This window comes from Mastigoproctus giganteus, chromosome 10 (assembly GCF_048544385.1).
Source record: "Mastigoproctus giganteus isolate SK-2022 chromosome 10, ASM4854438v1, whole genome shotgun sequence".
NCBI lineage: Eukaryota > Metazoa > Arthropoda > Arachnida > Uropygi > Thelyphonidae > Mastigoproctus > Mastigoproctus giganteus.
Window position 1 is genome coordinate 9,192,382 of NC_143584.1, and position 23,824 is coordinate 9,216,205.

Genomic DNA, 23,824 nt, shown 5'->3' on the forward strand with positions numbered 1-23,824 from the left:
AACATTTTTTGCACTGAAGTAGAAGTAGTAAGTTTTTCATTACTCATTGTAATACTGAATAAGTTAGTAAGTGACCTTCATTTTGAATAGTACATTGGCTTGTGGCATTAAGATGAGATTTGAGGAGGAGAATCAGTGACAAGGGTATACAACTCAAGGATGTGGTCTGTATTCCCTGTCACAAGCAAACTTCTTAAAGTCAGCATCTAATGAGACACGAGAGCAGCTGAAAAGGCAGAAACCCATCAGACAAGTGAAGGTGATTGAGATGTGGGCACAGATTTGGAGTTGCTCTGAGAGAAGGCTGAGGAACTCTCCAAGAGCACAAGACCCAGAATGATTGTTGGCCAAAAACTGGCCAACAATCATAGTAAGATGTTTAGCCCTAATCAGCATGGGGACCTGTAAATTTGTAGCAAACTAGCCATTTCAGTTGGAAATGGCTAGTTTGTGGAGGAAATTTGTTTGTTTATGGCCCATTTTAAGAGACAAAACTTAGCAGCGAAAAGTGGCCTAATTGTGCTAGGGGCAGCTGATGCCCATACTTCTTCTTGACTTCATTAATATACTGTAAATGCTGTTTGGCAATCCATTGGAGTTGAGCTGCCTGGGTGAGCAGCTTGTCCAATGTGGTTACTGAAGCAAAGCTTAGGGTCAAAAACAACCCTGAGATCAGTATGCTTATTGACAATGGTAATAGGAGCATTACACATTGTTGACTGAATATAGGAAGACATCTTCTTTAAGAAGAATATCATAAATTTCTTGGTTTGTTTTTAGTCCGAACTTGTTGTGGTAGTTTGCAAATTCCAGGAGAGTATTAGTATTAGCAATGGCCACACGGTGCAAGGAAGCCTATAGCTCATTCTGCACCTGCCAAAAAAAAAATAAATAAAAAAATAATAATAATAAAATAAAAAAAATAATAATAAGAAGAAAATTTAAAATAATTAATAAAAGAAAAGGACAGACAACCTATGCATTCCCCCCCCCCCTCTGTAAGTAACTATCCAGCTGACCTTTGAATTTCCCCAAACTGTCAGACTCTACCACCCAGGCTAAAATAAAACTTCCTGCAATCCAGTCTAAACATCTTCCCCCCACTCCCCCATAACCTTGAATTTATGACCCCTAGTTCTAGAATCGTTTATAACCGTGAAAATTTCATCCTCATTCATTTTACTTATGCCTCTCAAAGTCTTAAACACCTCAGTCAAGTCTCCTCTAAGGTGCCTAGTTTCCAAGTTGTGCAACCCACGTATTCAAAGTCTTTCCTCATATGGACATGGACTCCCTTTTGCCGATCTCACCAGGCAGTTTACTCGTCTTTCGACCCTTCAAAGATGGGTAAATTGATGCTCAATGTCTTTCTTTAGGTACGGTCTCCATACTTGAACACAGTATTCCAAGCGTTGTCTCATAAAAGCCTTTTATAATGGGATTATGATGTCCTTCTCTCTACTAGCAAATGTTCGATAAATCATTGATAGGACACCATGGGCCTTCCTTGCAACCTTTCTACAATGCCCAGAGAACTTCATGTCTGACCGTATCGTAACACCGTAGTCACTTTCCTCCACTACTGATTTTAGTTCAAGTCCACCAAGTGTATAAGTTATTTTGGGGTTACGTTTCCCCAGGTGTAATACCTTACACTTTGCTGGATTAAAGCATAGCTGTCATTTATCTGACCATTAGGGATCCCAGATTTTGAAAACAAAAAATTGGGACACTGTGAAATGCAGGTCTATCTATATGTTAGGGGCAATGTTTTTGAGCGCAATACTTTTGATAGACTTTTTAAAGAAGTGTACATGCATGAAGTAAATATACATATAATTTGTACAAAAATAAGAAAAGGTTACCTCAATATGATATGTAGAACACTTCTCGAAGTGTTCTATGTATCATATCGAGGTAAACTTCTCTTATTCTTGTACAGATATTGATACCAACATAGAATGTAGTGAGCATTATAGCTCTGGTTCATACTGTCATATACATATAATGAAATAACTATTCTAAAAAGCAACAAGACAATTCACATATTAAAAATTAACAAAGAGAATATTAAAAATAAACAAGAAAAATACTAAAAAAAATCAGACAACCACTCATTTTTTTTATTAATCCCTTCCTCATCCTTCGCGTAGCACACGCTTCTTGATTAGACCGGGGTTCAAGCCCGTGACCACCAAATACGGAGGATGCGGAAAGGTCAGGGAATGACCACCGCATATCCCCAGAACAATATGGCCTTAGTTGCTAATGCTCCTAAAAACCAAATAACAACAACAACAACTCATCCTTCGCAGTCCATACTCTATAATCACTAATTTGTACAACTTCTTCTGTCCTCCTTATGATTGACTGGTTGATGGATGGCATGTTGCAATTTATATGTTCTCGCTTTCATAACTTCTGACATATTTATTTGAAGAATGGACTTTTTTTAAAAGCTTTAGGTCTTTGGATATAACATCAAAAAGCTCTGAACACAGTACATCTTTATAATGGGTTTTAATAATCAAAATTGATTAAACTGTGTTCAGCTGAAGGCTGTTTTTCTCATCAGTCCATAATGAATTCATTAAAGAGAAAATATGTTCTACTGAGGCATTTGATCCTGGTAGAGTAAGACAAAAACCCACAAGTAACTTTATTTCATTACAGGTTATTTGTTCCTTCTGAAATTGAGCATATACTTCTTTCCACCTGTCTGCAGTCTTACAATTAGTATTCCATTCATTTTATTCTCTGTTGAATACAATTTGTCGTCAAAGAGACTTTCTTCATTTATACTGAGGTTAGGTAAAATAATCTTTATTTCCTCGGCACATTCTGTAAAATATTCCCAACAAAAGGATTTCCTCAGTGAAATCCATTCCATTTTTTTTCAGTACACTAAACGAATGAATGGTCCATTCATGAGTGTACTGAAGTGCAGTATTATAAAAATTTGCAGCATTTTTTTTTTTTTTTTTGAATGATTCTTCAATCACACCTTCTTTATGAAGACTTAAGTTCAGTTTTCACATCACTGTGTAAGAACATTTCATTTTGTCGCATTATGAGCTTTGTGATGAGGAAATTTTTTCTTTCTTAACATCAAAACCTATCACCTCTTCACATTCAATTCGCTGAATAGCATTAGAAAACATCTTTCTCTAACTTCTTAGAAATAGAAGAAATACAAAATATTTCTTGTTGTTAAAATATTCATATAAAATATTTGGACATTTATCCTGACTCAAGAAATAACTCTAGTTCATCATAAAGTTCAATGAAATGATTCAGAGTTCATTCCAGTGACAACCGTCATGTTTTGCTATGCCCTAGAACAGTTTTATACTCGATTTCCACAAAATTAAAAAAAAAAAATTCAAATTTTCTACTCTGACTGAAAATACTGAAAAACTTTCCACAGAATCACCTGAACATCTATAGGTAATACATCAAACGCAGTTTGTACACTTATGAATAATGTGTGCACAGCGTACCTATTATTTTTTTGTTTTTACCTTCACTTTTTAATCCACCAAAGTTTGTATTGGTATTATCTGCTGAAATACCTATTATTTTATCAACAATGGTATATTTATTAGCAACTTTTAAAATGTAGTCAACAATAAGATCGAAGGTTTCTCCAGGGAGACTGCAAAATTCTAATATTTCTTTTGCATTGCCTTTATCTGGAATAAAATACCTCACTATAATCTGTACAATCTTTAGATCACTGTGGTTAGAAGCATCTACAACTAAGCAGCAATACTTTGTATTTTTTAGGTCAGGGGTCCTCAAACTATGGCCATGGGCCAGGTCCGGCCCGTGAAAGAATTTTATCTGGCCTGCAGATATTTCAATTAGATTGTAAAAATTAATGTTTATATTTAGATCACAATAAAATTTATGAATAACACATTTTACAGCATATTCTAACATTCGTCGGTTGATTAATAGTGTTGACGCCTCTGTATCAGCTTAGTCTTGTTAAATATTAATTATGTTATTTCCACTCAAAGCTATTCTTTGAGACATCGTTAAAATAATCTGTTAATCTTGACCCTGTCATTAAATAGCAATAGGTGTTAGTTGACAGTAATTAGGGATTTCCTAATCCCTTGCCAACCTGCACACCAACTTGATGAGCAGAGTATGGGAGCAAAGGTCACCCTAGGCTTCCCCTATACAAGAATCCCGGATCCAGGATAAAACCTGGCACCAGCAACATGGTCTGATGATTGGTATTGGTAAGACCCTGAACCAACCTGCACAACTCTGATATTCGGAGTACAGGAGCAAAGGTCACCCCTGGCTTCTACTATACAAGAACCCCGGTTCCGGGATAAAGACATGACACTATCCTTTTGGTTAATGGAGTTAATCCCTCTGCTATAAATTAACTGCTGGCAGCCTGTATGCAGATAAAGTTTCTGGTAGCATCGACAACAGGAGGCTGTCGGCAGGTATAAATTTGATCTCTTTGTATTACCTCAGATTTCCTGTTTTCTATTGTAACAGATATTCAAAACTTATTACTTTAGAATCATAATTTGCAAATTGTAATATTAGTAATTGCAACTGTATTATTGGCAATTGTAACTGCAGTATCCCAAAATATTCAAATTTGTAGTCCTTTGTGTTCTCCCCATAGCATGGTTTGATGATGGGTATCAGTAGGATACCCAAAACGTCACCTTATTAAACTATATTATAATTAATAATATAGTTTTATATTATAATCATGTAGTTATATAGTTTATTAGGCAAACAGCCTAATAAACTATATTATTAATTTCACGTGATATGAGTGATATGAATATAATAATAACCTTTATGTTAAAATACTTCATAAAATTTTAAGACACGGTCAGTGCTTACTTACTTCAATATTCATGAGTATTTTTTTTATTCCAGTGACCCCATAAAAATCATGTTGAAGTTGATAAAAAGAAAAGTTGATACTGAGTGGTGCATTTTAATAAGTGGTGGCCAGTTAATTACTTCTTTGCACTGCTCAGTGATACTTGTATGTGTTTTATTTCCAGTGAAGCTTTATCGGTGTTCAAGGAATATAATGTGAAACTTCACCACACCACAAAACGCCTTAAATAACGATAAATTTCAAGGACCTTTGCGGCAGAAAAAACTTGAAGAACTTACCCAAACTTTTCAAAGTCAACAGATTAGAACTTTTACTCACCAAAATTTATCTGCAATTAGAGCTAGTTTTCGAGCTTCCCAAATCATTCCAAAGAAGGAAGGGCCTTTATGGATGGAGAATTTGTAAAATGAATTTGTTTGGCAATTGCAGAAGTATATCCTGAGAAAGTAAAGAATTTTGCATCTGTAAGATAATCTTCATTAACTGTAATGAGAAGAATTGAAGATTTAGGAGTCTGTGTTCAAAATCAATTCATAGAAAAAGTTTATCAATTCACACAAATTTTTCAATAGCAATTGATGAGAGTGAAGATACAATCTATACAGTTGAATTACTAATTTATATCCGAGGAACCACAGCAGGGCCTGAAATCCCTGACACCTTGCTTTACAGGGTGCTGCATATTCCAATAGAAGCAGTGTAAAAACCACTTTCACCTCTGCCTGCAGCTGTAGTTAAATCTATTAGTCTGTGTAACCTAATCCCCCCCCTCACAAGCTAGCTGTTTTCCTGACTCACCTGTCACTGCCTCTATAGTATCAGCAAATATTATTGCACACCTTCTATTTAAGTGTATACCATCCCTGTAAAAGCAGTCTCCCCTGTTAACAAGTACACCAAGAAAAATTCTACCCCATGACCCAGACTACACCAAGAAAGATTCTACCCCTTGACCCTTGCACATTCTCTCCAGGGCTGAATTGATTGATAAAGCTCCCAATATGTACTCCTTCCTGTCATGTCTGGGCAGAATTGCGGACACTTTCAAATTTAATCCTAACTCATGATTTTTTCCCAACATTTCCCTGTACTCATTAAGTAAGTTCTCAGATCTCTTTTTAATATAATTAGTGTCAAAATGTACAACAATATCACTTTTTTTTTTTTTTTTGCTCTTAAAAAATATCTGCTCTACAGTGTCATCTATTTTTCCCCTATTAGAAATACCCCAGGTCCTATTCTGCCTGTAATCTTCTTGCACAACATATTTTGCTGACAATGGAATCACCAACAATAATTGCCTCCTGTGGGACCAGTGCACTCTGCCTTGGTGATCGCTGCTTGGTGCATAGGTGAGCTCTGGCATTGAGTTGGGTGATTCCTAAATGCAGTGATATGTATTATGCCATAAAGTTTTATATTATACTTTACGATATCAAGATATGTGTTATGCTATACCATTGCGATCGTGTAGTTTTAAATTAGTTATATCCTTACTAAAATTAAAATTTCTTAGCTAAAAACAAAACAAAAAAAAAAAAAATATATATATATATATATGCCCAACAAATGATTAGAACCTTCAAGCTACATATTTATCCTAATTAAAACTATGCTATTCCATTGTATATACCATAGCATGTAACTACTAGTTACATGCTATGGTATTAACACCAAAACATTGTACAGTAGCAGTATAAATAATATGTTGAACAAACATGACTAAATCTGTTAAACTATTTGTCAAACACAATTTAATGTGTTAAATCAAAAAGATGGTAAAAATTTACAAAACATTTATCTGTTCCCAATGTAGAGCAGACTGCACATGAGTTTACTGCTTTTTATTTAAAATATATAACATTACTCAAACTGCGGTCTTGACTCTTATTGGTGTCTCATCAGGAGCTAGGTAAGCGCCATAGGCCTGTACAATCCAGTAACAAGATATATCCACAATATGTGAAGTATAAGGTGGTTGAGAAGATTAAAAACTGAAATGAATTTAGTGCATGAAGACTCATGCTATGATAGCTATAAAACATTGTACAAGTAGGTGCATAGCCTATTTATGTACGTAGCATGCTACCCACTGACAGGGCTTGAATAAGAGTCAAAACTGAATTCTAGGTAATGGCATACACTTTAAATAAAAATCAATATTTTTTCTATTGGAACAATGCTTTTTATTCAGATTAGGGCAATACTGAGGCAACTTGTATTAAGTAGCAATTAAGTAAACATTAAGTAGCAATAAATGTAGTTTGTTCGTTGCTCTATGCATAAATAGGCTATATTGTGTAATAATGTCTTATAGTTCTCATAGCATGCAGCTTTATACCCTAAGTATAAAGCTGCATACTTTATACCCTATGTGAATTTGTAGATTCTTCTTTATATAGTAGTGAATCCAATGAGATTCACAAGAAGGGGCAGAATGCCCTCTTTAACAACTAATTGACTGCTGTCTAGACCTCCCCCTCACCTCCCTGACCATTTGAGTCCCCAGCAGTGGAAGACCTGGAGGTATTGTAATTTCACCACTGTTGAGATGTGTGTGTTTATTTATTTATTTATTTTATTTTGCACACCTTCAAAATGTATTAGCTAATGGTACTTGTATTCTAGGCATCTTAGTTTACAACTTGAAGTCTTTGTTGTTTTGGTTTACCACTAGATCATCTAAAGCTATGAGACATCATTATATTCTCTCTGTAAATGATATGTATCCTATAGTCAGTGTGCCAGTTTTGTTGGAGGACAAAGTTGTGTTTTGGCAAAGATGAAGGGAACCATGTAACCCTTGCCCAAGATTGATTAACTCAGTCATAGTCAATAAAAGCCCATATAAATTCCTATTCATCATTCCCCAGATGGCCTCTGTCTTATGACCATTCTCAGTCCTGTATCATTTGGTGACAAACAAAATATCCCACTTCACAATGGGGTAATCTGTGTGATTTGTATTCCTCTTTTCCTTGGTTGAATCAACTTTTGGATCAAAACTGATCCTGATATTTGTCCTGATTACGTTACTGAAATCATTCTTTTAGTAATGAAATCCTTTGTTACTGAAAGAATGATTTCAGTTCCTTTTTACTCTAAACCTTTGTTTTCTAACAGATGTGGTAAAAGTGTTTGGAAAATATGCAAGTTGCTTACATCAAATTTCCAACTTTGTTTTTAAAGTGCCTGTTGTCCTCACCAAGTCCATCTGCATGTAATAACTTGACTTTTACTGGGTGGATTTTCATAAAATTTTATGTTTGGCTTTTTAGTAAGGTTTGCCCAGCCATCCCAAATTTAATTGAAATTGGACTATTAAAAATCTGCAATTATCATTTCATAGATATCATATAGGCTGTCCATATACCATATATTATAGTTGAAGTATTTCAACTTTTGCACAGAAATGAAATGCTCTCAGTTCTTTCATAGGTCATTGCTTTTTTTTTTTTTTTTTTTTTTAATAAATCATGAATTATTATTATTTGCTAATTCACCTAAAATGTAACACACTGCATATATTAACTAATTTGTTTGATTAATAGTTGCAAAGAAGTAATTAAGAAATCAGAGCTTGAATTTGAAAAGAATGCAAAACTTTTCATTTGTTAAAATGGCAATCAGACTTTCTGGTCCTTGCTAAAACTACTTGCCATAATTTGAATTCATGCTTGCTTTCACTTCTTTTACATCTTGAATGGTTCTGTTGCAAATCCTAAAGGTAAAGCTGGCCCACAAAGTGTCTTGCTTTTTTTTCTAGCTCTGCATCGATGATCTTAGAAATTCTCCTATCATACAAGATGCAGCTCACCCAATGTGCCCATTATGATTTTTCTGTAACTTAGAAGAATCTTGATATTTCAAGATCTTTCTCCAGGTCGGAATGGCTTTTTCCTAGTTAAAGGCTATACCAGAGATAACTTCTGTTCCATGTTACACTTTTTGACTCTACTTTATTGGTATTTTTCAAGCTGCTTGGAAATTTTAGCCAACTATCCAATTCCAAAACAGGGAGAAGAATCTCTTATTGCTGTCCAGATATTGTACTTCTGTCCTTATTTTAATAAATATGTTCTATTATCATTATATTATTTATTCTCCTTTTGTCCTTGTATTATTTATTGCCCTCTTGTCATGTTACACTTTTTGACTCTACTTCGTTGGTATTTTTCAGGCTGCATGGAAATTTTAGCCAACTATCCAATTATAAAACAGGGAGAAGAATCCCTTATTGCTATCCAAATATTGTACTTCTGTCCTTATTTTAATAAATATGTTCTGCTATCATTATATTATTTATTCTCCTTTTGTCCTTATATTATTTATTGGCCTCTTGTAATTATTTAATTTATTATCCTATTGACCTTTTATTATTTATCCTTCTAATTGCTCTTTCCATAATAATGAAATCTGTTAACTGCTAGCTCTTACACTATCTCGAAATATTCTATCTAATTAATAACTACCATTTGTTGGTGTTGACCCACACAGAGCATATCTTGGCTTATGCCAACACTTATATTTGATATATGGTGATATATAACATATCTTCTGGAGGTAAAGGCCTCTGTAGCCGAGTGGTCAGGAGCTGGAGTGCAGTAACACACGCTCTTTGAGTAGACCAGGGTTCAAGCCCCTGACTACTGAATACTGTTGATCTGCCAACCCGCACTGGACCAGCGTGGCAGATTATGGTCCGTTTCCCTCAGCATGAATTGTTGAGGAGGCTTCCATCCTGCAGTGGGTTGATAATGGCTGCACTTTATTATAACATATTCCATTGAAAATTTTGAATGAGCTCAAACAGTTGTTGCAGGACAGTTCATGTGTAGTTGATCAGCATTAGAGCCTTCTGAGTAATCTCTTATATTTTCTTATTTTCTGTCTTGAATTTGGTGGCCAGGTGTGTATGATAGTAGGTGATGCACTACTACAATTTTGTAGTGGTGCATCACCTACCATTTAAGAAGCCACATTAATGCATGAATAATATAATTTACAGGATTTTACTTCCTTGTAATAATCCAACAGTCTGCTCCCATTACTCCATTTCTTAATAATGGTCTTATTTTATCTTTATTCTTCAAGATTGCATAATTTAATTGCAACCACCTGTAGATTATAAAAACATACCACGTTCTTTGTTGTTGTTGTTTGTTTTTTTTTTTTTTGTGCTTAGAATGGTATTGCAGATTTGTATTGTGGAATAAATAAAATGTAAATTCATTGTTGCTCAGAATGGAAAACAACAACAAAAAAAGCTTGCTGAAAGTAATGAGAGAGAAAGTTGATAATGGCTGCACTTTATTATAACATATTCCATTGAAAATTTTGAATGAGCTCAAACAGTTGTTGCAGGACAGTTCATGTGTAGTTGATCAGCATTAGAGCCTTCTGAGTAATCTCTTATATTTTCTTATTTTCTGTCTTGAATTTGGTGGCCAGGTGTGTATGATAGTAGGTGATGCACTACTACAATTTTGTAGTGGTGCATCACCTACCATTTAAGAAGCCACATTAATGCATGAATAATATAATTTACAGGATTTTACTTCCTTGTAATAATCCAACAGTCTGCTCCCATTACTCCATTTCTTAATAATGGTCTTATTTTATCTTTATTCTTCAAGATTGCATAATTTAATTGCAACCACCTGTAGATTATAAAAACATACCACGTTCTTTGTTGTTGTTGTTTGTTTTTTTTTTTGTGCTTAGAATGGTATTGCAGATTTGTATTGTGGAATAAATAAAATGTAAATTCATTGTTGCTCAGAATGGAAAACAACAACAAAAAAAGCTTGCTGAAAGTAATGAGAGAGAAAGTTGAATTAGAATTGACAAAAGAAATTTCTAAATTAATTTCTTCTAAAAATCCAAAGTGATATAATTCAGAATGTATATTGTGTGTTATAGTTCCTATAAACAGAAAAAAAATCTATAACATGAATGCTTATATAAGAATAAAATATTTTTGTATTCCAAAAGAATTTTTTGATATGGGTGTTAATACCGGAAAGGTTGATAAAAAAAAATAATTAAAAAAATATGAAATTTATATCTATAATTGAAAAGGTTATGTAATAAGTTTATTATAATAGTTATGTGAATGGTAAGTGTTGAATATTATTTCAGACTCCAGTTCAAGTTGAAGATGATGATCCTCTAGGATCTTTGCCTGAAGGATGGGGTAAATTCTTCTTATATTTATTTTTTTAAATTTGATAAATTTTAGTAAAGTGATTCTGTACTTTATCTTAATCCATTTAATGGTTGTTGATATTTTCTATTTTTCTACTGAGTTATTTGAGTAGAATATCTACAGCCCTTAAATGAGCATTTGGAGATATGTGTTTGCATATTTTCTTACTTTCTTTACAAAGTCCTGAATTGCATTTTATATTGATCTAGGACTTTGTGAAAGAAAGTATCAGAATATAGAGTGTCAACAGCCATATAATAAATTATAAACAAGTTCTATATTAATATTTATCTTACTTTTTTAAGATGTATCACTAAATTGTAAAAAAAATATTGTGTATTACTGATATTCATAGTTATATAAATATTTAAAAACATAAAATGGATATTTGTATGCAAGTGTATTTTCTGAACACTTACTATCATTTAGAAAGAACAGCTATCTGAGATAGCAAATTTTTTTTAGCATTATTTTAAAAGAGAAAAGATGGTGGCTAAATTTGAGAACTATTTTATTTTTTGTTTAAATAAAGGCTGCAAAATGTTGCAAGCAGAACATGATTTATTTAAAATAACTAGGACGATGCATATGGAGATTGTTGTTGCTTTGAGCTGATGTTTTCATGTGTGCGTTTGAATCTAATACCATTAATCAAGTGCTACTTGAAGTCCAGATTTTGGAAAATCTATATTAATGATATCCTATTAGTCTGTCAGTATGTGCAGACTAATAGGATATCATTCAAACATGGTCATCCCTCAAACTTGAAAATAATAAGCAGATTCCATTTCTGACATAATTACCAGATTCTCCATAAAGAAAAACTGCTAATAAGGTAATTCTACATTTTGCTTTCAACCATCTCATAGGCAGTGCATAGTGAAATCAGAATCTTCAGAGTCAGCCTCAGGTGCCATGGTGAAGCGAATCTCTGTGTGATTCAAAAAGCAATTTTTCAAAACTGCAGTTCATGTTTAGTTTCAAAAGTTTTTCTTCTGTTCACCCCAAGTAGGGTAATTTGAATTGTAATTGATTTTGTAATTTGATGAATTGTAAGCTAGTTTCAGAAAGGAAAGTGACCTTTCTCCTTTCTGTTCCTTTTATCACTATCTCACTAACTTGACACTACTTTGTCACTCTAGTAGCACTGCTCCTGTCCCCCAGTGGTGGGACTGGAAACCTGGGAGGAGGAGTTAATCCCCCCAGGGCAAAAAAGGAGAAACCATGGAATATGACAATTATCCTCCACTGCATTTAGTTCCAAAAGTTTTTGCTGCCATTGACCTTTCTTTTTTTTCTTCTCCTTTTATTACTAGCTGACTAACTTTATACCACTTTTTCTAGTGGCACTGCCCTTGATCTCCCCATGGTAGTGCCAGAAACCTGGGAAAAAAAGTTAAACCCCCACAGGTCAAAAAAGAAGCAAACCATGGAACGTGATAATTATACTCCACTTGAGCAGCCTAGACACTCATCCTGCACTATGAGTGGTACTGACCACAGCCATAAAGACTGCATACAGACACACAACAACAATAGGAATCCCCATCATTCCTTATTTTGAATTCTTTATCGGACAAATCTGTGAGTATTCTATCTCCATTTTATATATAGAAATGCTTAGAAAATATAGCAGGCTCCCCAAAATGATGAGAAGAATCAGGTCTGTCAATTTGTTAGTCAAAACTGCGAGTCATAAACATTCTGAGACTCTGCTAAAACTACCAACCTTTGATAGAATACCTGTACAGATTATCCCATATGCAATGTTAAATACCTCCAAAGTAGTAATTGCAGAGTGGGACCTGATGAATATCACAGAAGATAAACAGTACCAGGAATTGAAAAGCCAAAAAATTGTATAAGCCAAATGCGTCATTATTGAGAAAGATGATGATCTTACTCCTGTCACAACATCATCCTGACATTTGGTACACCAGATTTTACCATCTGATATCAAAGCCAACTATCTCAACTGCTGAGTACAACTTTATATACCAAAATTCTCAAAGATGTTACAAGTACCAAAAATTTGGTCACTCACGAATGGCTTGTCAACGAGATATAGTCAGCCCAAACTATGTGTCAAATGCTCATACATAAACAGACTGTGATGCTGAAATACTGCACTGTTAAAATTTTAAAAGTCAGCATCCAGCCTACTTCAAATCTTTTGAAATCTGTAAAAAGAAAAAAAAAATTCAAAAATATAGAGTACAGCAGAAAGTTACATAGTAAGAAGCAAATTATATTCAATGCACATAAACACACATATGCAGCAACAACCTAAAAATATCAGTCAATGCAATGCAAATCGAAGTCTCAGTTCCCTTAACCATATCCTTTACAGATTGGGTCTGAGCAATGATCTCATCATCCTTAGAACAGAAGGTAGTAGACTGAGCCAACAATACTCCAGTCACAGTTTCTGCCAGCTCTACCTCACACACCATCAGACGTTATAAAACTGAAAAGTGATTCAGCTCCAACTAAAAGGACAAACAATAATATCAGGCCCGATGTAGCCATGTGGTCAGGAGCGAGAGCACAGTAGCACATGCTCTTCGAGTGACCATGATTCTAGCCCATGACTGCTAAATACGATTAACAATTATATTCATGATTTTTTTGTAAACTCCTCTGATCTGTAATCCAGTCTAAACTGTTTCCCCTGTAATTTGAATTTATGCCCCTGAGTTCTGAAATTTTCTATAACAGTGAAAATTCTGCCTTCATTAATTTTTACTAACTGCTCTCAGAGCCTTATAAACCTCAATCAGGTCACCTCTGCAGTGCCTGGTTGCCAAGCTCACTGATTATGTAGCCCACATAATCAGTGTCTTTCCTCATATGGTCGCCCCTTTGCTGATCTTATCATGCGAGTTGCTCATCTTTGGACCATTTCAAGAAGTTCATTGCCTTTTTTTAGATGAGGTCTCCATATTTGAACACAGTTTTCCAAATGTTTTAAAATTGCATTATTCAGTGGAACTATGTCTTCCATATCTCTACAGGATAATGTTCGATAAATCATCGATAGGACACCATGGGCTTTACTGGCTGCCTGTTAAAAGGAAACTTCATATCCACCCATATTATAACTCCCAGATCCCTTTCTTCCTCTACTGTTTTCAATTTGATCCCACCAAGTGTATAATTTATTTTGGGGTTACTGTTCCCCAAGTGTAAGACTGCATTTTATTGCACTAAAACACAGCTGCCACTTTTCTGACCATTATACCATTATTGTAGCCTGTTGAAGTCATCGTGACGGATTGCTGCTTTGTACTGATCATTAACTACTTTACCAATATTTACATTGGCTGCAAATTTTGACATCAGCATTCTATCCCATTGTCCATATCGTTTATGAAAATCAGAAACAACAGTGGTGCAAGAATCGATCCTTGGAGAACTCAACTTCTGACTTTATACCAATCATCTGAAGAATATCCATTAATCATGACCCTCTGCCTTCTGCCCTGCAGCCACCCATAATCCCAACATGTTCCACCTTATACAGTAATGTCTCATGAGGAATTGAGTGAAATGCCTTGCTAAAATCGAAATAAAGTATGTTGAAATTTTCTGCTACATCCATTTTTAGGCATCTGTACTCCTGGACTCAAGAGTTCTCTTGTAAACACATTCCTTTTCATACCTGATGAGAAGCTGCTGAAACAGGTTTTGTAGTTGACATTGCCTCTACACATGTTTCAATCTGCCTTCCACCCAATCAGCTTTGTATGATGCAGGAACTGGAAGACCTAGTTCTGCAATTACCATCTCCTTTCTGTTTATTAAGAGACTTTAATGGGCATCATCCATAATGGGATTCTCCACTCTCAAATGGCCAAGGCCAGCCCACTGAAATGCTACTTTTCAGACAGAAGTTAACACTAAAAAAGTCTCATGGATAAAATTTGCTTCCTCAGTTAACAAAGATACTGATTTTAGAATATTTGGGAAAAAATGAGGCAGTTAAATGGTAAATATCTTACATTGCCCTCTTCTCATATTAACTAGAATGGGAAGGAGAGCTCTGCTCCTGCAGATATTTTAGGAGCTGTGTTCTCTGAATTTTCTGCCTTGGCCACATATAATCTATCATTTCAAAAGATTAAAGCCATAGCTGAAAGAGAAATTAAAAGTGAACTTTAAAGCTATCTGTCATTTACCTTATAACCAGCCACTCACACTTTCTGAACTGCAAGAACTGCATATCTACCTCAAGGAACAGTGGTGCTTGTCCTGATGAGATTTATTATATTATGCTCAAACATCTAAATCAGAAATCATTATCCTCACTGTTGAGCTTTTTAAACAGTGAGGATAATGACCTTTTCTGAACTTATATTTCTTAGTTCCTAGTATGTTAATAGCAATCATCCCCAAACTATGAAAAGATCATTCTGTTCCCCACAACCAGAGAGTGATTTCTCTTTCCCAATTGTCTAAGTAAAACCCTAGAAAAAATAATACACTGTAAACTAATCAGTGTACAGTGTAAACTAATCAGTGATGCTGGTCCTGATGGGATTTACTATATCATTCTCAAACATCTAAATCAGAAATCGTTGCCCTCACTGTTGAAATTTTTTATTCAGATCCTCTCTGAACATACATTTCTTAGTTTCTAGTGTCATTCCTATGTTAATAGCAATCTCCAGATGGGGAAAAGATCATTCTGTTCTCCATAACTGTAGACTGATTTCTCTTACTAGCTGCCTGAGTAAAACCCGAGGAAAATAATACACCATCAACTAATCTGGTATCCCAAGTCACAAAACGTGATCAACAAAAGCTGAAACAAACATCAGAAATGCATTTATCAGAAATCAGCATCTCATCATAGTATGCCTTGATATACAGAAAGCCTTTGATACCTTTGATGGTGCTATGGCATCCTAAGAGATCTCCATTCTTTTGATCTGAGAGGTCATTTACCATAATTTAATCAAAACTTCCTTCAATGTATAGGGCCTTCTAACTTTGCTGCTGGCAGGTTCTCTCTCAAACCTGTATACAAGGAGTTCCATAAGGCTCTGTTCTAAACAATATGCCAAGCACTGTAGATTTATACTTCTATGCTGATGATCTTGCTATATCCTGTTATTCCCAGAATTTGAACTACATTGTTGAGGCATCTGCAAATCTCAATAAATAACATTGAACAATGGATGACACAAAATGGATACAGACTATATAACCAGGAGTCCAGAAGTCTATGGCCATATGTTTATGCAACATCCACAAGGTACATCATAAACCTGAGTCACACTTAGCCAACCAAATACTAGTAGTAAAGAGTATTTGACTCTTGGATCTAATTGTTGATAATAAGCTAAACTTTTAAGAACATGTTAAACATCTACTTACACAAAGAAAGTGAACATGAAAATGAATATACTTTGGTTATTTCCATTATAAAGTCTGCAGATCTCTTGTGGATTACCTTCACAAGAGATCTGCAGACTTTTCCCTATTACTTTCAGCAATAGGGAAAAGATGCTCCAACAAATGTCAACATCCAGCAACTATACATATACTTTGCTCTCACAGAAAATTATTCCCACTTTACTAAGATCTATACTGATGGTTCAAAGGCTGGCAATGAAGTGGGTGCAGCTGCTGTCTTCCTTTATACAACTGTTGCCCTAGAAACAAATGTAACTGGGAGCTCATCAGGGACTTATGTATCTCATGACCTGTCAAGTGATGCATCCCCAATTGGGATCACAGATAAGAATAATCACATGCATGCCACTCTGGTTGAAGGTGATTTAGTTTTATTGGGAGACTTTATTGTCAGGGTAATGGGTCATATATTTTGTAATAAAGACAGGTGGACCAGAACCAAAGTGTATTTGCTGGGAGCAACAATTGATGTTACCGACAGATTGTCAGATTTTAAGAGGGGAGAAAGGGTTAAAGAGAGCATTAAAAAATAAAAGATAAATTTTCTGTTTATACTCTGGGATGACCAAACGGTCAGAGAAGTTCACAAGATAGACAGAATACAAGAAACAGCACTGTATTTAGCAGTCACGGGCTTGAACCCCAGTCACTCAAGGCAGTGTACTTATGCACCCTTGTGCCTGACCATTCGGCTTCATGCAGGATATAATGATATTAAACAAACACAACCTGACCATTTGTTGGATAAATATAGGACCGTGCTGAAAAAATGTTGTGAGTTAGGTCAGAATGTGTGTTTGTCTGCAATTCTGCCCAGACACGATAGGAGGGATTATATGCTGAAAGCCTTGTGGATTAACTCAAGACTTGGGGGAATTTGCAGGACTAGATGGAAATTTTTGTCAGTGTGGACTATAGAGATGGTATTCATTTGAACAAAGATGGTGTTCATTTGAACAAAGATGGTGCAAGGATATTTGCTAGTATCATTGAGGATACCTTAAGGGTTCAGGGAAACTGCTAGTTGGGTGGGGGAAGGGTAATATAGATCCACGTTTAACTGGTAATATGGGTGAAAGTAATGCTTGCACTCACCTCAAGAATTCTTGTTTGTTGCCACAATAGCCAATGTTGGCAAGTTGTTCTGAGGGTAGCAATGTGTCAAATGAGTGGGATGAGAAAGATAGGGAAACAAGTCTAAATAACTTAAAGGGATGTATCAGGGAAGTAAATTATAGAAGTTAGTCACAATTGTGTCTTCACTAATATCAGAAGTGTTGTCAGTAAAATGGCTGAAATTGAACTCCTGGTTAGAATAACTAATGCTGATAGAAAAGTGGTGCCCACCCAGAAATGGTATGTATAATGTACTTAGGGAAGATAAGAGGGGTTGTGGTGTCCTGCTTCTTATCAAAAGCAGCAATGCAAGAAGAGCTTTTGCTGAGTCTGAAGTTACATCTGCCAGCATAGAATCTGTGTGGCGTGTTGGAAGCAAAGGTATAATGAGAGTGAGAGTATTCTACAGACCAGAAGATTGTGAAGAATATGATGACAGTCTTTACATGCAAATGAAATTGGCAAGAAAGAGCAAATATCTTATTATGAGTGACTTCTATCTGTCCCAGATTGATTGGAATAAGTGGGAGAAGAACTCACCTTGAGAAAAAATATTTCTAAATAAACTAGATGATTATTATTTGCCAGCATGTCAGAGAGTATTCTTTACCTCACCATTAATCATAAATTAAATGAAATCACATGGCTTAAAATACAAGAACCATTGGCAGGTAGTGATTATGCAGTCATCAGTTGGAAGGTGAAAAAAGGTGTTGGTAGTTAAAGGCATGGGTTTTAATTTCAGAAGAAGATACTTTGAAAGTGTAAGGCACTATATGTCATCTATTAATTAGGCAGATTGCAGAGTGAGGGTAAATACACTTGAATTATTGAAATACCTTTTAAATCAAAACTCCCAGAAGCCATGAATGCATACATACCATTAAGAAAATATTGCAGAAGGAGAATCCAGAAATAGATGAATGGGGAGCTGGTCAGTCAAATAGAACAGAAAAAGCATACAGCACAATGAAAAGTAATCAAGCCTGCAACAACTATAAGTTGATTGGGACAAGGAATTTTTCATGTATGTGAATACAATGAAGAAAAAAGCGAATCAGATTGGACCCTTGTCCACCGGGTGTGGGAAAGTCTTAAACAACCCAACTGATGTTGTGGATAAATTGAACAGGTACTTTGCATCTTTCTTTACTGACAAAAGATCCTTTATGCTGAGAAGAGGCTGTGCGAGTGAGGCTGAGCCATATGAATTAGTGATGTTGTAATTACAGATGATTGTTTATTAGAAAAACTTTCGAGCATAAAGGCAAGTAAGCCTCCCAGAGTTGATGGTATATACCCTGTAGTTTTGAGAGAGAGAGAGAGAGTGCAATGGAGTGTATTGAACCATTGAGGTTAATTATGAGGGCATCTTTGGATTCTGGGGAGATTCCTTTGGATTGGAGAAGTGCCAGTGGTATCGCCAATACATAAAAGCAGTTCTAAGAGTGAAGTTAGTAACTACAGACCGGTTAATCTTATTTCAGTAGTAGAAAAAAATCTTAGAGACAGTGATTAAGAGTGCAGTCCAGAGACATTTAGATAGATATGGCATTCAATGACACACAGCATTTCTTTGTTAGGGGTAAATTGTGCTTAACCAGCTAAGTAGGCTGTTTTGGCAGTTACTCATGAGCTGGATTTAGGGAATAATTTCGACATAGTTTACTTGGATTTTACCAAGGCATTTGACACAGACCCTCATGAGAGCTTATTGTATAAGCTGTGTTGAGATTACTGGAAAAATTATAAGATGGATTGCTGGGTGGCTGCAGGGCAGAGGGTTTTAATTAGGATATTGTTCAGATTGGTGTGAAGTGAGCAGTGGGGGTCTCCAAGGGTCAGTTCTTGGACCACTGTTGTTTCTGATTTTCATTGACAACATCAACAATGGGACAGAAGGCTTGATGTCAAAATTTTCAACTGATGTAAAGATTGGTAGAATAGTTAATGATCAGTGAAAGCAATGTTCCTTCAGGATTGAACTGCCTGCAGTAATGGTAAGGAAAGTGGCAGCTGTGTTGAATAAATTATACACTTGGTGGGGATGAATTAAACACAGTAGAGGAAGAAAGGGATCTGGGAACTACAATATGGGCAGATACAAAGTTTTCTGAGCAGTATAAACAGGCAACCAGGAAAGCCCATGGTATCCTATCTGTGATTTATCGAACGTTATCTTGTAGAGATGTGAAGGTCATAATCCCACTGTATTAGGCAATTATAAGACCACATTTGGAATACTGTGTTCAACTATGGTGACCTCATCTGAAAAAAGACATTGAGATTCTTGAAAGGGTCCAAAGCTGAGCAACTCACGTGAGATTGGCAAAAGGCAATCATTTGAGGCAAGACTCCATGTATGCAGGCTACAGAGCTTGGCAACCAGGCATCTCAGAGGTGACCACATTGAGGTTTATAAGGCTCTGAGAGGGATTAGTAAAATGAATTCTCACTGTTATAAAGAATTCCAGAACTAGGGGTCATAAATTCAAATTATGGGGGTTGAGGTTTATATTAATTGAAGGAAGTTTTCTAGCCAGCAAATTGTTGATTGCTGGAACAGGTTGCCTTCACAGGTAGTTGAGGCTGACAGTGAATAAATCAAAGGTCAACTGGATAGTTTTTATGTGAGGGGAAGCATATAATTTGTATTTTATTATCTACTAGTTTTTTATTTTTTTACCAGTACAGCAAAAGCCTGTGGCTTCCTTGCACTATATGGTTATATTACTAAAAGCATAATATATATATAGATATGCAGAGTGCTCTCTTATCTTTGAAAAACAGTTGTTCACCTAATAAGCCTTTATTAACGCTCATAAGACTTGAGCAGATACATCACTAAGACATTAATGACATCAGCAAATAATTATGTTCTGTTCGATCCAGGGATTCCAGGAAATGAATGCAGAGATTATTATGCAAAACACCCCTCCAATACAACCTCCATGAATGTTCTAGTCCTGTATACTAATTACAGATGCAGTATACAGAGAATATGCATGGAACAATGGACACCTCTATGGAATATGTGAACAACCAACGTGCTGTTTCAATTCTAACCTGAACCACAATTATGGCATTCTAGCTTCTGTCAAAATGAATAGTAATTCTGGCAAATATGCCCTATTTGCCAGATAAGCCTCTCATTAATTTGTTTCCTAACACGAAATGATCGTCCACAGTGTATTCACTGTTTTACACTGCTCACAGTAAAGCATATACTTATTGAACGTGCTTTGTTTAACAGCACTCAGCATTTTGTTTTCATTCTTCTCTCAGACCTAGAACCTTTGTCACTCTTCCACATCATAGGTAATGGTACGAAACACACAGAATATATTTTTATTTTCTAAAACAACTATATGATAGCTTCTGACTGTTTCCCTTGCAGTCATTGTATGCAGTCTGAGTTACTCCAATAGGTACAGTATGGCCTAAGTAGCCCTCCTTATGCCAGAAAATCCCATAACAGCAACATCCTCAGAGATTGCAGCAGTCCGACTTAAGTTTATTCTGAACTTCATTTGCAGGACATGTTCATAAAGATTGGATACCCAGCAAGTTTCTTGCAAAACATCATTAAAACAATCAATCTAACAGCATTTTGCATTTCACATTATGATGGCATATATGAACTAAGCAGCTGCAAATCCAAAGTGGCCACATGCTTTGATATCATTTTTTTTTTTTTTTTTTTTTTTTTAACCGCTAGCATGTAGAAAGTCCTGTAGTCAACTTAAATTATGTCACTAATGTTGAATCTCTTCTTAGGAATACACAACTTTTAATTTGCCCTTGGATAAAGTGATTGAAATCATTTGATGATATTGTTGTGAACAGGAACTGGACTTGATGCCTGTCTCATGGAATAAATTAGTAACCAGTGGTAACTGGAAGGATCAGAGCATATAGGGTAGATACAGAATACCTGGAAGTAAAAATGGAGTAAATTTTCATATTTAAACCATTATCTAAAGAGAACTGATAGGAAAGAGAGCCAAATGATTTTAGAATTGTGGCAAAATTTTAACATCATGCAAAGCTGATACCATTCCAAAGGTATGGGACAAAGGTACAATTGTTAATATTCAATGCACTTTGGCAGAAGTCTGGCCAAAATACACGTAAACTTTGATATGGTGGTTGAAGAGTATACTTTTCAGAATGAAATTGATAAATAAGTGCAAAAAATAAAGTTAAAGTTATTTAAACAGATGTGTGCATAATTTTTGCAGATTTTATGCCAATGGATTTCAGGATGTTAAACAATTCTGATCATTTTACATAATCAGAAATATTATATCACTCTATCACAGTGTTTCTCAAATTGAAATCACAATCCTATAGGCAGCAAACATTTTCTGGGGTATATGAATTCTAAAAAAAAAAAAAAAAAATTATTAATTTATTTAAACATCAGAACAATATATGAAGTACTTTAATATTTGTTAGTTATAGGACAACTGTTTAGAAGAACAGAACATTCCCGTTCTCATAGTTGTACCCAGACAATTGTAGCCTAGATTATTTTCCTTTATACATAACAATTTATATTCCTGATAATGACAAAAGATTTTATAGCATAATGAGCTTCCCCTGAGACTGATAAATCCTGCAGATGTTGTGATCAGTTCACACCATAATGAAAGTTATACTATAAATTGAGATTTCTTGACCTTGGTAGTGATATATTGTGGGGAGTCACAAAGGAGAGGATGAAATCGGCTTCCATAGATGATGAAGAAGAGAAAGATGCTAAAAAAACAGCACTCTTCTGAACGTTGATGAAACTAAGAAGAGGTTTTCAATTTAATTGATAAAGAGGATGAAGGGAAAAGCAAGCTTTTGTCCTAAATCCGTGCTTTTTCCCCTACTAGACATGCTATTTCAATACTTTTCGAATTACATCTCACCTGGATGCAGCATTCCTGAAAAAAACCCCAAGAAAGAAAATTATTCTGCCTTAAAATATAATATTTCTAAAATTTCATATTCCAAAACTAGCCTACACTATCCTTTTTGGAAAAATCCACAAATTTTATTTTAACTTTGTGGATTTTTAATTATTAGCATCTGTCCGACTTTACAAAAATTAGTGGGTCTCAACTACTCAAGTTGTCTGTCCAACTGTCTAATAAAGTTTCGAGACTTTAGGACCTCCATAATTTTTTTACACTATGTTCATGTAATGTTTTGTATACATATTGCAGAAGTAATAAGTAGGCAGAATTAATATGGATTTTAAAAATTATTACATTCAGAAATTTTAATTTAGGAACCTCAGTGAAAATTTTGAAAATCATGGATCACTCAATCTCTGAAGTCATCACCATCAGTTGTGCAGAATGGAAGTGAATTTAGCCCTATATTTGCCAGACGTTGGTTATAAATTATGTCCAGGAGTGTTGGCTACTGTCATGCAGGCTAAAAGTGGTCCTAATGTGTTATTAGTTTTGAATTAATAGCCCTCTTTTGCAACAATTTGTGTGTTCAAATTCTTTTTGGTCATATACAGGGATTTTCTTGAAAGTAGCCACAGCTGCTCATTTCATTTATTGATACAGGGATTCAGTGGTTTGTATAGAGAGAAAGATGTAACATTATTTTGCTACAATTTGCACCAGGTGTTCATCCACTAGTTGATGAGTGCATGGATACCTGCTCCAAAGAAATCATGGTCAGGTTTGCATCTTATCCCACTGAAAGATGAGTGTGTCTAGGCCATTACTAATTGTATATTTTCATGAATTGCAAATTTCTTCCCTTATATTTCACTCCTATTCACTCCTAAAGTGGTTCAAGCCTGAAGAGGCAGGGTCTGGATCACATGGAAGAATCAGTACCCTCTGACTTTCCCGTTTTGCTAATTGAGCATGATTGGTGTGCTGCCTTTGACATACAAGAACAGGAGATGCTCGCACTCTGATTGTGTTTCCATATTGTGCTGTTATTACCATTACATGCATATCCATTTCCTGCTACATCTATTTCTGCTTTATTTTCCAAACAGCTTTTCTATTATGTATAAGACAAATACAAATTAGACTTACAACTTGAGTAGTTGAGATAGGCATAAATAGGCATTTGTATTTTAGCTATTAATTTCCCAAGTAAATCAGTGGTAATTTGGTAGTTCAGCATCATTTGTGACAACATATGGACATTTCAAAATACACCCACAAGAAATTAAT

At 35.2% G+C, this 23,824-nt stretch overlaps 1 protein-coding gene across 6 annotated transcripts in view; it reads left to right on the forward strand.

Annotated features, from left to right (window-relative positions):
- The window catches only part of Su(dx) (WW domain containing E3 ubiquitin protein ligase suppressor of deltex), a 382,533-nt gene that overhangs the window by 159,683 nt on the left and 199,026 nt on the right, over positions 1-23,824 (forward strand). For all 6 annotated transcript variants that reach the window (XM_090383423.1, XM_090383427.1, XM_090383426.1 and 3 more), the window contains one exon: positions 11,027-11,081. In XM_090383423.1, coding sequence (XP_090239549.1) covers positions 11,027-11,081 — 55 coding nt within the window. The remainder of the gene's footprint in view (positions 1-11,026; positions 11,082-23,824) is intronic.